General features: G+C 47.3%; 1 protein-coding gene across 1 annotated transcript in view; it reads right to left on the minus strand.

Annotated features, from left to right (window-relative positions):
* Positions 1-17,100, minus strand: part of IZUMO4 (IZUMO family member 4) — a 147,125-nt gene that overhangs the window by 54,216 nt on the left and 75,809 nt on the right. Inside the window, exon 3 of the mRNA XM_086945490.1 lies at positions 9,229-9,300. Within this exon, the coding sequence (XP_086801616.1) occupies positions 9,229-9,300 (72 nt within the window). The remainder of the gene's footprint in view (positions 1-9,228; positions 9,301-17,100) is intronic.

The raw sequence follows: 17,100 nt of genomic DNA on the forward strand, positions 1-17,100 counted from the left end.
ACCGGTTTCTGGCATTACAGCCGTCTTCGGCCCGGCTTGCTTGAATCCTGATGGTGCAGTGAGCAAGGGACTCATGTCTGAGTATACCCTTCCACGCTTAGGGTGGACAAAACGATTCAGAACAGGGGGTGGTGATGGACAGAGTTTCTGAATGAATCAGAATACTCTTACCCAGTCAAGAGATCAGGGCTTGATCCATCACCCTTTTTTAGCTCACTGCACCATCCCAGCTCAGAACCTGGCTACATGCAAATTAGTCTGTCCCTGGCCCAGTGCATCATGGGAACAGGGCAGACCAAACTACCAAGCCAATTCTTTTACCGGAAAGGAAACAAGCTTCGGGGGACCGGTTTCTGGCATTACAGCTGTCTTCGGCCCGGCTTGCTTGAATCCTGATGGTGAAGTGAGCAAGGGACTCATGTCTGAGTATACCCTTCCACGCTTAGGGTGGACAAAACGATTCAGAAAAGGGGGTGGTGATGGACAGTGTTTCTGAATGAAGCAGAATACTCTTACCCAGTCAAGAGATCAGGGCTTGATCCATCACCGTTTTTTAGCTCACTGCACCACCCCAGCTCAGAACCTGGCTACATGCAAATTAGTATGTCCCTGGCCCAGTGCATCACGGGAACAGGGCAGACCAAACTACCAAGCCAATTCTTTTACCGGAAAGGAAACAAGCTTCCGGGGACCGGTTTCTGGCATTACAGCAGTCTTCGGCCCGGCTTGCTTGAATCCTGATGGTGCAGTGAGCAAGGGACTCATGTCTGAGTATACCCTTCCAATCTTAGGGTGGACAAAACGATTCAGAACAGGGGGGGGTGATGGACAGAGTTTCTGAATGAAGCAGAATACTCTTACCCAGTCAAGAGATCAGGGCTTGATCCATCACCCTTTTTTAGCTCACTGCACCATCCCAGCTCAGAACCTGGCTACATGCAAATTAGTCTGTCCCTGGCCCAGTGCATCATGGGAACAGGGCAGACCAAACTACCAAGCCAATTCTTTTACCGGAAAGGAAACAAGCTTCCGGGGACCGGTTTCTGGCATTACAGCTGTCTTCGGCCCGGCTTGCTTGAATCCTGATGGTGAAGTGAGCAAGGGACTCATGTCTGAGTATACCCTTCCACGCTTAGGGTGGACAAAACGATTCAGAAAAGGGGGTGGTGATGGACAGTGTTTCTGAATGAAGCAGAATACTCTTACCCAGTCAAGAGATCAGGGCTTGATCCATCACCGTTTTTTAGCTCACTGCACCATCCCAGCTCAGAACCTGGCTACATGCAAATTAGTCTGTCCCTGGCCCAGTGCATCATGGGAACAGGGCAGACCAAACTACCAAGCCAATTATTTTACCGGAAAGGAAACAAGCTTCCGAGGACCGGTTTCTGGCATTACAGCCGTCTTCGGCCCGGCTTGCTTGAATCCTGATTGTGCAGTGAGCAAGGGACTCATGTCTGAGTATACCCTTCCACGCTTACGGTGGACAAAACGATTCAGAAAAGGGGGTGGTGATGGACAGTGTTTCTGAATTAAGTAGAATACTCTTACCCAGTCAAGAGATCAGGGCTTGATCCATCACCGTTTTTTAGTTCTCTGCACCATCCCAGCTCAGAACCTGGCTAACTCCAAATTAGTCTGTCCCTGGCCCAGTGCATCATGGGAACAGGGCAGACCAAACTACCAAGCCAATTCTTTTACCGGAAAGGAAACAAGCTTCCGGGGACCGGTTTCTGGCATTACAGCCGTCTTCGGCCCGGCTTGCTTGAATCCTGATGGTGCAGTGAGCAAGGGACTCATGTCTGAGTATACCCTTCCACGCTTAGGGTGGACAAAACGATTCAGAAAAGGGGGTGGTGATGGACAGAGTTTCTGAATGAAGCAGAATACTCTTACCCAGTCAACAGATCAGGGCTTGATCCATCACCGTTTTTTAGCTCACTGCACCATCCCAGCTCAGAACCTGGCTACATGCAAATTAGTCTGTCCCTGGCCCAGTGCATCATGGGAACAGGGCAGACCAAACTACCAAGCCAATTCTTTTACCGGAAAGGAAACAAGCTTCCGGGGACCGGTTTCTGGCATTACAGCCGTCTTCGGGCCGGCTTGCTTGAATCCTGATGGTGCAGTGAGCAAGGGACTCATGTCTGAGTATACCCTTCCACGCTTACGGTGGACAAAACGATTCAGAAAAGGGGGTGGTGATGGACAGTGTTTCTGAATGAAGTAGAATACTCTTACCCAGTCAAGAGATCAGGGCTTGATCCATCACCGTTTTTTAACTCACTGCACCATGCCAGCTCAGAACCTGGCTACATGCAAATTAGTCTGTCCCTGGCCCAGTGCATCATGGGAACAGGGCAGACCAAACTACCAAGCCAATTCTTTTACCGGAAAGGAAATAAGCTTCCGGGGACCGGTTTCTGGCATTACAGCAGTCTTCGGCCCGGCTTGCTTGAATCCTGATGGTGCAGTGAGCAAGGGACTCATGTCTGAGTATACCCTTCCACGCTTAGGGTGGACAAAACGATTCAGAACAGGGGGTGGTGATGGACAGAGTTTCTGAATGAAGCAGAATACTTTTACCCAGTCAAGAGATCAGGGCTTGATCCATCACCCTTTTTTAGCTCACTGCACCATCCCAGCTCAGAACCTGGCTACATGCAAATTAGTCTGTCCCTGGCCCAGTGCATCATGGGAACAGGGCAGACCAAACTACCAAGCCAATTCTTTTACCGGAAAGGAAACAAGCTTCCGGGGACCGGTTGCTGGCATTACAGCCGTCTTCGGCCGGGCTTGCTTGAATCCTGATGGTGCAGTGAGCAAGGGACTCATGTCAGAGTATACCCTTCCACGCTTAGGGTGGACAAAACGATTCAGAAAAGGGGGTGGTGATGGAAGTTTCTGAATGAAGCAGAATGCTGTTACCCAGTCAAGAGATCAGGGCTTGATCCATCACCGTTTTTTAGCTCGCTGCACCATCCCAGCTCAGAACCTGGCTACATGCAAATTAGTCTGTCCCTGGCCCAGTGCATCATGGGAACAGGGTAGACCAAACTACCAAGCCAATTATTTTACCGGAAAGGAAACAAGCTTCCGGGGACCGGTTTCTGGCATTACAGCTGTCTTCGGCCCGGCTTGCTTGAATCCTGATGGTGAAGTGAGCAAGGGACTCATGTCTGAGTATACCCTTCCACGCTTAGGGTCGACAAAACGATTCAGAAAAGGGGGTGGTGATGGACAGAGTTTCTGAATGAAGCAGAATACTCTTACCCAGTCAAGAGATCAGGGCTTGATCCATCACCGTTTTTTAGCTCACTGCACCATCCCAGCTCAGAACCTGGCTACATGCAAATTAGTCTGTCCCTGACCCAGTGCATCATGGGAACAGGGCAGACCAAACTACCATGCCAATTCTTTTACCGGAAAGGAAACAAGCTTCCGGGGACCGGTTTCTGGCATTACAGCCGTCTTCGGCCCGGCTTGCTTGGATCCTGATGGTGCAGTGAGCAAGGGACTCATGTCTGAGTATACCCTTCCACGCTTAGGGTGGACAAAACGATTCAGAAAAGGGGGTGGTGATGGACAGTGTTTCTGAATGAAGCAGAATACTCTTACCCAGTCAAGAGATCAGGGCTTGATCCATCACCGTTTTTTAGCTCACTGCACCACCCCAGCTCAGAACCTGGCTACATGCAAATTAGTATGTCCCTGGCCCAGTGCATCACGGGAACAGGGCAGACCAAACTACCAAGCCAATTCTTTTACCGGAAAGGAAACAAGCTTCCGTGGACCGGTTTCTGGCATTACAGCCGTCTTCGGCCCGGCTTGCTTGAATCCTGATGGTGCAGTGAGCAAGGGACTCATGTCTGAGTATAACCTTCCACGCTTAGGGTGGACAAAACGATTCAGAAAAGGGGGTGGTGATGGACAGAGTTTCTGAATGAAGCAGAATACTCTTACCCAGTCAAGAGATCAGGGCTTGATCCATCACCGTTTTTTAGCTCACTGCACCATCCCAGCTCAGAACCTGGCTACATGCCAATTAGTCTGTCCCTGGCCCAGTGCATCATGGGAACAGGGCAGACCAAACTACCAAGCCAATTCTTTTACCGGAAAGGAAACAAGCTTCCGGGGACCGGTTTCTGGCATTACAGCCGTCTTCGGCCCGGCTTGCTTGAATCCTGATGGTGCAGTGAGCAGGGACTCATGTCTGAGTATACCCTTCCACGCTTACAGTGGACAAAACGATTCAGAAAAGGGGGTGGTGATGGACAGTGTTTCTGAATGAAGTAGAATACTCTTACCCAGTCAAGAGATCAGGGCTTGATCCATCACCGTTTTTTAGCTCACTGCACCCTCCCAGCTCAGAACCTGGCTACATGCAAATTAGTCTGTCCCTGGCCCAGTGCATCATGGGAACAGGGCAGACCAAACTACCAAGCCAATTCTTTTACCGGAAAGGAAATAAGCTTCCGGGGACCGGTTTCTGGCATTACAGCTGTCTTCGGCCCGGCTTGCTTAAATCCTGATGGTGCAGTGAGCAAGGGACTCATGTCTGAGTATACCCTTCCACGCTTAGGGTGGACAAAACGATTCAGAACAGGGGGTGGTGATGGACAGAGTTTCTGAATGAAGCAGAATACTCTTACCCAGTCAAGAGATCAGGGCTTGATCCCTCACCCTTTTTTAGCTCACTGCACCATCCCAGCTCAGAACCTGGCTACATGCAAATTAGTCTGTCCCTGGCCCAGTGCATCATGGGAACAGGGCAGACCAAACTACCAAGCCAAATCTTTTACCGGAAAGGAAACAAGCTTCCGGGGACCGGTTTCTGGCATTACAGCCGTCTTCGGCCGGGCTTGCTTGAATCCTGATGGTGCAGTGAGCAAGGGATTCATGTCTGAGTATACCCTTCCACGCTTACGGTGGACAAAACGATTCAGAAAAGGGGGTGGTGATGGACAGTGTTTCTGAATGAAGTAGAATACTCTTACCCAGTCAAGAGATCAGGGCTTGATCCATCACCGTTTTTTAGCTCACTGCACCATCCCAGCTCAGAACCTGGCTACATGCAAATTAGTCTGTCCCTGGCCCAGTGCATCATGGGAACAGGGCAGACCAAACTACCAAGCCAATTCTTTTACCGGAAAGGAAACAAGCTTTCGGGGACCGGTTTCTGGCATTACAGCCGTCTTCGGCCCGGCTTGCTTGAATCCTGGTGGTGCAGTGAGCAAGGGACTCATGTCTGAGTATACCCTTCCACGCTTAGGGTGGACAAAACGATTCAGAAAACGGGGTGGGCATAGACAGAGTTTCTGAATGAAGGGTATACTCAGATGTGAGTCCCTTGCTCATTGCACCATCAGGATTCAAGCAAGCCGGGCCGACGACGGCTGAAATGCCAGAAACCGGTCCCCGGAAGCTTGTTTCCTTCCCAGTATAAGAATTGGCTTGGTAGTTTGGTTTGCCCTGTTCCCATCATGCACTGGGACAGGAACAGACTAATTTGCATGTAGCCAGGTTCTGAGCTGGGATGGTGCAGTGAGCTAAAAAACGGTGATGGATCAAGCCTTGATCTTTGGACTGGGTAAGAGTGGTCTGCTTAATTCAGACACTCTGTTCATCACCACCCCCTTTTCTGAATCACCTGTTCTGAGCAGAAAATAATCGAGAGTGAGTGGGGAAAATGTGTGTCATTGAATGGGGGTGTTGGGGGCATCTGGGCCAATCGTTACATGCACCCGGCCTGGTGTGGGTGATGCGTTACAGCTCTGTACCTGGACACCCACTCAATTTCACCTGGTTTGTTTCCACCTGGCAACTTGTTGTTGCCTCACCAGGTAATCCTAGGTGTTGGAATATTGAAGCAACTGTGATCAGCTGAGCAGTAGCCCTCCGGGGATACCGCTCCAGCTGGCTTGTAAATGGGGCCTTTATGACTCCCCGTCAGCACAGTCAACAAACATACCTGTTTTCTGGGTTCTTCCAAGTAGATCCCCTCACCCTTGTGGATGTTCACTCAAAAAACCAATGAGTCTTGGGGAAAAGTTTGGAAAAACGTGAAATCTCGCACTTGTTGTTACCTCCGTTTTCGCAGCCATTATGTAATGACTCCCTCAGTGTGAAAACATAGCCCTATATAGAGTAATGTGGCATCTACTTCAATAATCTCACGGTCCCAGTTCGGGTATGATGTACTTCAAAAAGGTTTGTGATGGAGTCCTGCTTACTTTGGCCAATCCCATACCACCGTTGTTAATGCCTGCGGCACTGCGCCAAGATAGGGACAAAGGAGAATCACACACAGCACCGGGTATGCCATGAACACCATCACCCGCTCCATGACACCCATCCATCCGCTTGATGGCTTACCATACAGTGCAAACGCAAACTCTGAGCCTTCTGTTTGAGACCTCACTGGTTCGTGGTCAACATCCTGGGCTTAATTACATGTCAGATTGGGCAAGCGGATCGGTCCATATCGATTCAGTAACAGGTTTCCGCATCTCTAAATCATCTCTGCAGGATGCTTCAGTTCCCTGACCAAGGGACCTGATCTGCATCTCCTCCGCGCCCTAAGTGACCACAGTAATCGAGCCGGCAGACGGAGTTCAGATGAGAGTGGCAACCTTCAACTGCAGCTTTCAATTCGCTTTAAAGAGTTTGGGTCAGAATTAGCTGCCTTGTATTATATTTCTAATTTTCCTTGCCTAGATAAGCAGAGTATGGTGTAAGGATGATATTTGGGTTGCTCTTGACTAGATGCACAAAGGGGAACTTAAGAAAAGTATGTATACAGGGTTTAAGAATGCTGAATATTAGAGACTTCAGCTGAAGATTCAGAGGTCAGAAGGGTCAGATTCCTGTGTCACCTTCACTTTCCTTTCTGGAGTGACTTACCCAGATGTTTGGACTGAATCTCCATAGGATGATTTTCCTTCCTAGTACTTTTTTGGGGGCTCTCTATGACATGTTTTCCTCTGACTAACCTCCATCAACTGCTTCTCGTTGCATCTATTGTCGTGTTTCTATGAGGCCTAACTGCCTTTGGCCATTTTGTAGTGCAGAAGGTCCACACAGGAGGTTGTAATTCAGGATGTTTTATTCAATGTAGGTAACAAGAAGTAAGGTTCAGAACATCAAGTAGATATGTTGTAAACCAGAGCCCCACCAGGAGCTGCCTGTCAGCTGCTCAGCCCATGACCAACTGTCCCTCTGCCTCTCTCAGTCTCAACATTCCGAGGCATCATCAGACTCCAACATTCTAATGAGTCAGAGCACAGGCACTGGCTGAGCAGGGCTGGTAACACACCTTACAATATATGCAGGATACTAAAGATTTGTGTAAATGTTTTCTGTGAATGTACATTTCTTCCTTTGGTGATAGGGGAGTAAAGTAAAGTAGAGTGACGCAGAGTAGAGTGGTGTGCTGTAGAGTGGCATAGTGTGGCGTAGATTGGAGTTGCATAGAGTAGATTGTTATAGAGCGAAGAGCGGTGGTGTAAAATACAGTGGCATAGAGTGGCGGTCTGGTAGAGTAGAGTGGCATACAGTAAAGTGGAGTAGCATAGAGTGTAGTGATGTGGAGTAGCATTGTGTGGAAAGAGTGGCGTAGAGTGAAGTGGTTTAGAATTGCGTTTTGTAGAGTGGAGTGCAGAAGCATGGAGTGGCATAGAGTGTCATTGTGTGGAGTGGCCAGGACTGGAGTGGCATACAGTGGAGTGGCATGAAGTGGAGTGCCACAGAGTGGAGTGCCATTGAGTGGCATAAAATGGCATGGAGTGGAGTAGAGTGGCATGGAGTGTCGTAGAGTGGTGTACAATGGAGTGCCATAGAGTGGCATTGTGGGAAGTAAAGTGGTGTAGAGTAGAGTGGCGTAGTATGGAATGGAATGGCACAAAGTGGAGTGGCGTAGAGTCTCTCACAATAGAATGACATAGCGTAGAGAAGAGTGGAGTGGCGTAGAGTGGAGTGGCATAGAGTCGAGTGATGTAGGGTGCCGTTGAGTGACATTGTGTGGAGTAGAGTGGTGTTGCACAGAGTACAGTGGCGTAGAGTACAATGGTGTGGAAAAGAGTGGCTTAGAGTAGGGTGGCATAGAGTACCGTTGAGTGGCACTGAGTGGAGTGGTGTAGAGTGGTATTGCGTAGAGTAGAGTGGCGTGGAGTAGTATCGCATGGCGTGGCATAGAGTAGAGTGGTGTGGAGTAGAAGGCCACTGAGTGGAGTGTCGTACAGTGGTGTTGCGCAGAGTAGAGTGGCATAGAGGAGAATGGCATGAAGTGGCATAGATTACAGTGGCATAGAGTAGTATTCAGTGGCATAGAGTGGAGTGGCATAGAGTAGAATGCCATCAAGTGGCATTGTGTGGAGTGAGGTGGCGCCAAGTAGAATGGCGTGGAGTAAAGCGGTTGGAGTAGAGTAGAGAGTCATACAGAGATGCTCAGTGGCATTGTGTGGAGTTGCTTAGAGTTGATTAGAGTGGCAAAGAGTAGTGTGGAGTGACTTAGAGTTGAGTGGAGTAGCACAGAGTAGTACAGTTGTGGGTGTAAGTAACTAAAGCGTCAATAGAGACAGCAGATTGGGTGAAGGCACCATAAATAAAAAAAAATACGCATGTATACCTGTGTTAAAAGTAGGTAAGCACATTGCAAGACGAGGAATAACAAAGATGAGGAAGTACACATGTAACAACTGGTCCAGGCTCTAGGGAGTAGCTAACACAACAAAGGAAAGGAAGCCCACAGAAGCTAAGCAATCAAAAGATTGCAAATGAGAGTGGTAACAAAAACCAATGGTATGCTGTGAGCGGGTGATAAACCCACTGAATTGTAAACAGTTTGTCTTGCAGAACAACTTATGCGCTGTGTAGGCGAGAACTAAAAAGAGGGGTATGAGGTATTCGGAGACCTCAGCATTCATCATCAGCAAGTTTGGGTTCCTAAGAAACATTTGCACTCTCCTGCAATTTGTTTTTATAAATTAAACACTGCTTTTCCAAACCATACAGCCTAGCAACAGAGCAATTAACATGGGATGAAATTGAATTCTAAAGTAACAATGTTGTCGACTGATATCCCCTCCAGTCAGGCAAAAGAGTGGAGCTTCCTCTGTATGTGAGCCCTGGCAGACATTCTTTTTGCAACACTTTAGAAATGCTACTTTATTTGTAATCGTTTCTGGAAGAACAAATGGTTCTCTGCTAGAAAGTGTAATAGAACCTCACTTTCGATGATAGCCCTCTGCAGCAAGTCATTCTGGGTGTCTAAAATGGAGCGCAGATGTTTTGGGAACGTACCTGTGGGAAGACAAACATCTTGTCAGTATTCGCAACAGTACAAACACTGAAAACCAATTGTAATCTCGTACACATGCAACCCTTCATTCCCTGTTAAACTATAGTAGAAGCCTCTTCTAAAGGATGTGCTAGCAACCTTCTTTCTTGCCTGTAAGGTGGCTGGTTTTTAAGAGGCTTCTTGCACTGCTTATAGTAGAGGTTCTGCACCATGCTTATATCACAGGCCTCTTGCCATACTTGCAGCACTACCGTTGCGTTTAGTGGGGAATGACAGTGACCAAATTGCTTAGACCCCACTGGTGATAACCTAAGGCAGCTGGCTCACCATGAAGTCAGCAAACGACCTGAAAAAAAATCAAATTCCACATATGGTGATGCTGGCACAGAATAAGCAAACATTGGCTGAAAATGCAAAACAGCTCTGAAAATCTTTTAGTACCAGCCCCTGTAAGGAATGTGAACGAATGAACGTAGAAAGTGAACTCTACATTCTCCAGTTGTTTCATTATCCATTTTATAGGACCATTTGTTAAATATATATGCAACGTTGTCGGTTATCTGTGGTTAAATATTTTATATCCTCCTAATAAATTGTTCAACACCGTGACTCATGAGTAAATGAGTATATCCAGCCCTTGGGAATGCTGCTTACCTGGCAAGAAATGTTACCTCTGTAGTCCCTTCGATTTCTACTTGCCATGGCAATGCCAGAGGGATGCATTGCTTTCAAGGCGGCTTCCAATTTTGACGGGCAATGAATGACTTCATCAAGTGATCTATGGCGCTGAGATGCAGAGGGGCTGTTGTGCATATGATGTTAGCAGGTGTGCGCCGTGTTAAAATGCAGAGAGGCTGTTGTACGTTCACAACATGCACAATCTTGGGAGTAGAGACTCAGATTGAATCCTCCTCTTTGTGATTATTTAAGGTTGTTAGGTATGTGTCACGGGTCCAACAAGCGGGAGTCCATTCCACCCGAGGACTGGTGGTCCGCCACCCCCCTTTCACCCTGCACCTTTTCCCCACAGCCACAAACCTGCACTTGGTACGAGGACACCGAGGACAACGAGAAAGACTGGCCAGACGAGGTTGCCGCGTTCGGCTCCTTTAAGGCAGCGGATCGGGATTACGAGACTCCGCCCCTGATGACGACAAAAGGCGGAAGTTCCTGCACGGAAGCGGACGGCGATTCCCCAGCGGAGAAGAACATCGAGGAGGAAGCAGGACGAGTTCCAGGACGCGGAGAGTACGAGAACGACAAGCCAGGAGGCCAGCGGTTGGACGCTTCGCCCTGCCACGTGCCCACGGGAGGAGCGTGGCTTCGAGAGGTACGGGGCCGGGTCGCGGGTTGGGTTGGGAGGCGGAGGCAGCCCCCGGTGTGAACCCAGTAAGCGAAGTCCTCTCCTTGAGCACGAGCACTCCTAGGCACGTCCCTTTGTAAATTTGAGCACTTTACACTAGTTGTGTACCCTCACTCCCGGCCCTTATCACACTTCCCCGAGTACTGGATGTGACTCGTGTTTCTCCTTTTCTTTTTACGGTCAAGGACGAGAGGACCTCTGTGCAGAGACGCCCCCTCCTGGAAGAAGACCCCCAAGACCCCAAAGCATCTTGAAGGAACCCCTATAAAGAGGCTGAGGTCCCCCTCTTTTGTTACATGAAAAAGACATACATTCCAATAAAGCCTTCACTGAAACCCTTATTGAAGGCACCGGTGTTTCTATTTGACCCACCAGCTCCCCTTCAGGTGGTCGACAACCCTTCCAACCGGCACCCCCGGGACAGTATGTATTTAAAACACAAGGCTTGTGTTCTTCAATGATGCGTAGAGTTGCTACCTGAGAGATACTAATATGCAATGCCTCCAGGCCCAATGACACGAGTAGTTGGTTGACTAAGTTGTACTCCAATTTCCTTACTAAGTTGACTTTGTATTTAGTATCTTTGAGGTAAGATGGCAATCTTCCGAACATAGGTAGTAGGAAGCAATCATAAAATTGTTCTTGGAGTTTTATGGCAATTTAATCCCTGGCACTATTGGTCTTGCACAAGACACTTTTTTATTCTCTTAAATATTTGGTAAACAATAGAATTATTGTGGTATTGGAATGACTGTGATCCGGAATACGCTTCGCTTCTTTTGAAATCCAGTCTTGGTGTGATAGCCTCATCCACCATGATTTAAATGTATTTCATGATTACACTAACTGGATTCCCTGAAAGTTTCCTATACTGTTGGGGTCCGATAATAACCTCTGGTAGGCGATGTTTGTCCTGTACTACTGTTAATACTCCCCCTTTGTCTGCTGGCTTTGTCATAATGTTTTCATTATTGGATAGCGAGATAAACGCTTTTCTTCTTTCACATCCCGGGAGGTTATCAAAGGTCTTTCTTCTTCAATTTTCTACACATTTGCAAGTGCTGCTTCCTCAAACGATGATGGTGGGATCATGTTAGATGGTGGGATAAACTGGGATCTGAGATAAGAAATTTAGTTACCTGTAAACTGTGGTTCTTCAGTATTGGTGTCTTTCATAGATTCACATGCTTGAATATTCCCCGTCGTCGAAGTGGGAGTAAGACGGCACATAAAATAGTAGTAAAATATATATATATATATATATATTTATGTAAATATAGAAAATTATATATATTATAAATATACATAAATGTAAGATATATAAAATATAACAAAGTTAAAAGTACCATAGAACTGAGAACAGGCCCATAGAAGCCTTAAAGGGAGAAATCACTTTAGTAACATATCACAGTCATTATAATGGTCCACACTCCAGCCAATCAGGCAACAGCAACCTCTAGAACCTTCTCCTCAGAAGCTCAAGCCCTCAGATTTTCGTAGCACCAAAGTAATCATGAGTGCATAAGGAGAAGAGAGCCTCTAAGGGGAGGAAGGGTGAGTCGCATGTGGATCTATGAAAGACACCAATACTGGAGAACCACAGTTTACAGGTAAGTAACTAATGTTCTTCTCCAGTATTAGGGGTGTCTTTCATAGACACCCCTAATACATGCTTGAATAAGAGTAGAAAGTAGTAAAATATTACATGAGTCATAAAAGGCAGTGCAAAACTAGAGAAGTAACACTATAGTATTATTCAAATAGCATACAGTGAAACACAATTCAAAAACCTTTGTGACAGGAGGCGGGAAGCAACAGAGGCTCACCTTAGTTAAAAAGAGTTCGTAGCACAGCTTGGCCCACAGCAGCATCCGAGGCGTCAGCTGATTCCAGACAATAGTGCCTCGTGAACGTGTGTCTGCTCAACCACGTTGCCGCTCTGCAAATCTGGTGTAGAGGCACCCCAGCAAAGTGGGCGGTAGATGAAGCCACAGCCCTTGTCGAATGTGCTCGTACTGGAGTAGAAAGAGGTTTTCCGGCTTGGCAATGGCAAAAGGAGATAGCAGATGAAATCCATCTAGTAATGGATTGTTTGGTCACTGGCTGTCGTTTGCATATTCGGCCATAGGCCACAAAGAGCTGGTCTGATTTACGAAAAGGTGCGGTGCGCTGAATGTAAAATTTCAGGCAGCGGTTTAAGTCCAGAGAATGTAAAGAACGCTCAGCCGGAGACTGAGGATTTGGGAAAAAAGTTCTGAGAACTACTGGCTCAGTCAGATGGAAATCCGAGGGCACCTTGGGAATAAATGTTGGATTCGTACGCAAGGTAACAGTGTCCCTGGAGAATTGGAGAAATGGAGGTTGGATCATAAATGCTTGGATATCACTTGCTTGCCTTGATGACGTCAGAGCGAGTAGAAGAGCAACCTTTCGCGTGAGAAATTTCAAATCTGCTGAATGGATCGGCTCAAAAGGAGGTAATAGGAGTTGGGATAAAACCAGATTCAAGGGCCAGGGAGGCGGAGGACGACGAATTGGTGGATACAGTCTAAAGAGGCCTTTAAAAACGGTCGGATGATCCGAGAGGAATACAGAGATGTGGTGCCATCATGACGAAAGCGGGAAATCGCTGCCAAAAAGACTTTAAGAGTGGAATGAGAAAGTCCTGACTTTGCTAAAGATAAGAAAAAAGGCAGGATTTGCTCTGGCTTAGTGTGCATTGGATCAAGAGCTTCTTTGTGGCGGTATACAGCCGTTACCATGCATCTTTTACCACGAAATACTGTTACAACGAAACTATTACAACGCAAGTGTATTTACAACGCATGTATTTACAACGCATTGCACTACAACGCAGATACTATTACAACGCATACCATTACAACGTAAGTATAGGTAAGTTTATCTTTTTTTAAAAACATTTATTAGGGGTATTGGGTTATGGGGTACAGGGGTATTTTAGGGTTCAGGGCTAGGTTTGGGTTATGGGGTAAAGGGGTATTTTGGGGTTCAGGGCTAGGTTTGGGTTATGGGGTAAAGGGGTATTTTAGGGTTCAGGGCTGGGTTTGGGTTATGGGGTACAGGGGTATTTTAGGGTTCAGGGCTAGGTTTGGGTTATGGGGTACAGGGGTATTTTAGGGTTCAGGGCTAGGTTTGGGTTATGGGGTACAGGGGTATTTTAGGGTTCAGGGCTAGGTTTGGGTTATGGGGTACAGGGATATTTTAGGGTTCAGGGCTAGGTTTGGGTTATGCGGTACAGGGGTATTTTAGGGTTCAGGTCTGGGTTTGGGTTATGGGGTATAGGGGTATTTTAGGGTTCAGGGCTGGGTTTGGGTTATGGGGTACAGGGGTATTTTAGGGTTCAGGGCTGGGTTTGGGTTATGGGGTACAGGGGTATTTTAGGGTTCAGGGCTGGGTTTGGGTTATGGGGTACAGGGGTATTTTTAGGGTTCAGGGCTGGGTTTGGGTTATGGGGTACAGGGGTATTTTAGGGTTCAGGGCTGGGTTTGGGTTATGGGGTACAGGGGTATTTTAGGGTTCAGGGCTAGGTTTGGGTTATGGGGTACAGGGGTATTTTAGGGTTCAGGGCTAGGTTTGGGTTATGGGGTACAGAGGTATTTTAGGGTTCAGGGCTGGGTTTGGGTTATGGGGTACAGGGGTATTTTTAGGGTTCAGGGCTGGGTTTAGATTATGGGGTACAGGGGTATTTTTAGGGTTCAGGGCTAGGTTTGGGATTTGGGGTATAGGGGTATTTTTAACATATATATTTACAAATTCTTAAATAAAAATTAATATAATTAATTAAAATATTTAAATAATTATTAGTTACATTATTTTAAAATATTATATACTTACCTATACTTACGTTGTAATGGTATGCGTTGTAATAGTATCTGCGTTGTAGTGTAATGCGTTGTAAAGCCATTCGTTGTAATGGGTCCTGCGTTGTAAGAAATGCGTGGTAATGGTATGCGTGGTAAATATATGCGTGCTAACATCATACATCCCTTTGTGGCACAAGACACAAAACCGTTTCCATTTCAGTTGATATGTTTTAATGGTGGAGGGGGCGCGTGCATGAGTCAGCACCTCTCTGCACTCCGGAGCAATATTTGAACTTGCAAATTCATTGTATTCAGGTTCCAGGCGTGTAGTTGAAGATATGCTGGATCCGGATGACAAATGCAGCCTTGGTTCATGGTGAGCAGGTGAGGCAGAGGATGAAGTGGTATTGGGTCGCACATGGAGAAAAGAAGGAGGTCCGAGAACCATGGGCGACGTGGCCACCTGGGCGCAATCAGAATGACATGACAAGGTTGAAGCTTCATCCTGTGCAGCAGACGCGGGATGAGAGGGAGCGGGGGGAAAGCGTAGACTAATTCGCTCGATCAGTTGATCGAAAACGCATTCCCGCTCGACTCTCTGTGGGGATTCCGACTTGCAAAGAATGACCCTGAAACCTGTCTCCATTGTTTGTCCAACTCCTCCTGTATGACTCTCATGTGAAGTCTGCAGTGTGGGATCAGATGTATGCAAGAGGAGGCCATGCCCAGAAAAGACTTTAGGGTCCGGACAGAAACAGACTTTTTTGGTTTGAGAAAAGCGACCATCCTGAGAATGCTAAGTTGTCGCTCCTGGGACACGAACACCTGTGCTAGACGAGAATCGATTAAGGGTCCTAAAAAGATTCTCTGTTGAGATGGACGAAGATGAGACTTTTCCTGATTCACTGAAAGGCCTAAGGCGTGAAATAGTGACAGACAGGTTTGGGTATGCTGTCTTGTTTTTTGACGTGTCTGAGCTTTTATTAGGCAATCGTCTAGATAAGGGTAAAATTGAATGCCTTGCAGGCGTAGGAAAGCCGCGACTGGAGCCATGATCTTCGTGAAGACTCTCGGCGCTGATCGAAGGCCGAAAGGCAACACCTTGAACTGGAAGTGCTTCAATCCGACAGTGAAACGAAGATATTTCCTGTGTTTGGGATGTATTGGTACATGGAAATATGCATCTTGGAGGTCGATAGTGAAGAGGAACTCTCCGGGATTGAGGTATTGCAAAATTTCCAGGAGGGTCAACATTCAGAATGTTTGTGATTTGATGAATTTGTTGAGGGCTCATAAGTCCAGAATGGGGCGCCATTCTCCCGATTTCTTCTTGATTAAAAAGAAGCGGGAATAAAAGCCCCTTCCCTGTTGTGCTCGAGGGACCACTTCAACAGCCCCTTTTTGTATCATGATCTTGACTTGAGCCAACAGATCTTTTAAATGAGGTGGTGGGGGACCAGAAGGTCGACGGCTGGGTGGAAATTTTGTAAACTCGAGAACATGTCCTTTCGAGATGACATTCAGGACCCAACGATCCAAGGTAATACGAGACCAGTTGGAGTAGTTTTGGGAGATTCGACCTCCAATTTTCAGAGTCTGAGAACACTTGGTGGGGAAGTCACTGTTTTTTGGAGGTGTTACCCCCTCTGTAAGTATTTTTTCTCCGATAAGGTCTTGAATCGGACTGGCGAGTCTGAGATTGATAGCTGTACCTTTGTTTGTTGTCGCCATAGGAGCGATACTGGGAGGAGCCACAAAAATTGGAAGAGCCACCTCTGCCACGTGCTCCTCGAAAATGCTGTTTCTGTACTGGAGGCTTTCTAAGGCACAAGCAGAATCTGTGCCCTTTTTAATGGATTCAAGGGCATCGTCAACATGCTTGCCGAAAAGTGAGTCCCCATCATATGGCAAGTCCCAGCTCCAGCAAGTTGTCTGAATCCTGTTGAGGAGATGTCAACAGCACAATCTATAATCTCTGCAGAGATTTTTTCCCCCCTCCTGGACTATCGTCTGGGCCTCGGTGCGGACAGAATCCGGGAGCTGGTGAATCAAAGCCGCAATCTCTGACCACATTTGGCGGTCATATCTCCCCAGGATGGCCAGGGAGTTAGCCGCTCTGACCGTTGTGGCAGCCATGGTGGTAAACTTCTTGCCGATGGAATCTAATCGGCGTCCCTCTTGGTCTGGAGGAGAGGTTAGAGGAGTGGCTGGATTCCTCAAACGTTTCTGGGCAGCCTGAGTTACAACGGAGTCCTCCTTGGGATGAGAGACAAGGCATACTGGAGAATCTGCAGGCACCTTGTATTTTTTGTCCAGACGTGGTAATACAGCTGCGATGGAGTTTGGCCGTGCCATAAGTTTAAGTCCTTCCTGCCAAATAAAATCAATGATAGGGATGGTATGAGTCTGTTTAAGAGGCTGATCTTTGAAGTCTTAGAGGAAGCAATCTGTTTGCTGTATCTCTAAAGTTAAATGGAAGCGCTTGGCAGCACGCACCATTAAGTTACGAAAACTTCCAATGTCCACCGGCGGAGAGGGCAAAGGCGATGTTGGTGGAGTAGATGGCGTTTGAGCTCTATAATCATCCCAATCCGCGAGAACGTCATCTTGATCAG

This window comes from Lissotriton vulgaris, chromosome 12 (assembly GCF_964263255.1).
Source record: "Lissotriton vulgaris chromosome 12, aLisVul1.2, whole genome shotgun sequence".
Lineage (NCBI taxonomy): Eukaryota > Metazoa > Chordata > Amphibia > Caudata > Salamandridae > Lissotriton > Lissotriton vulgaris.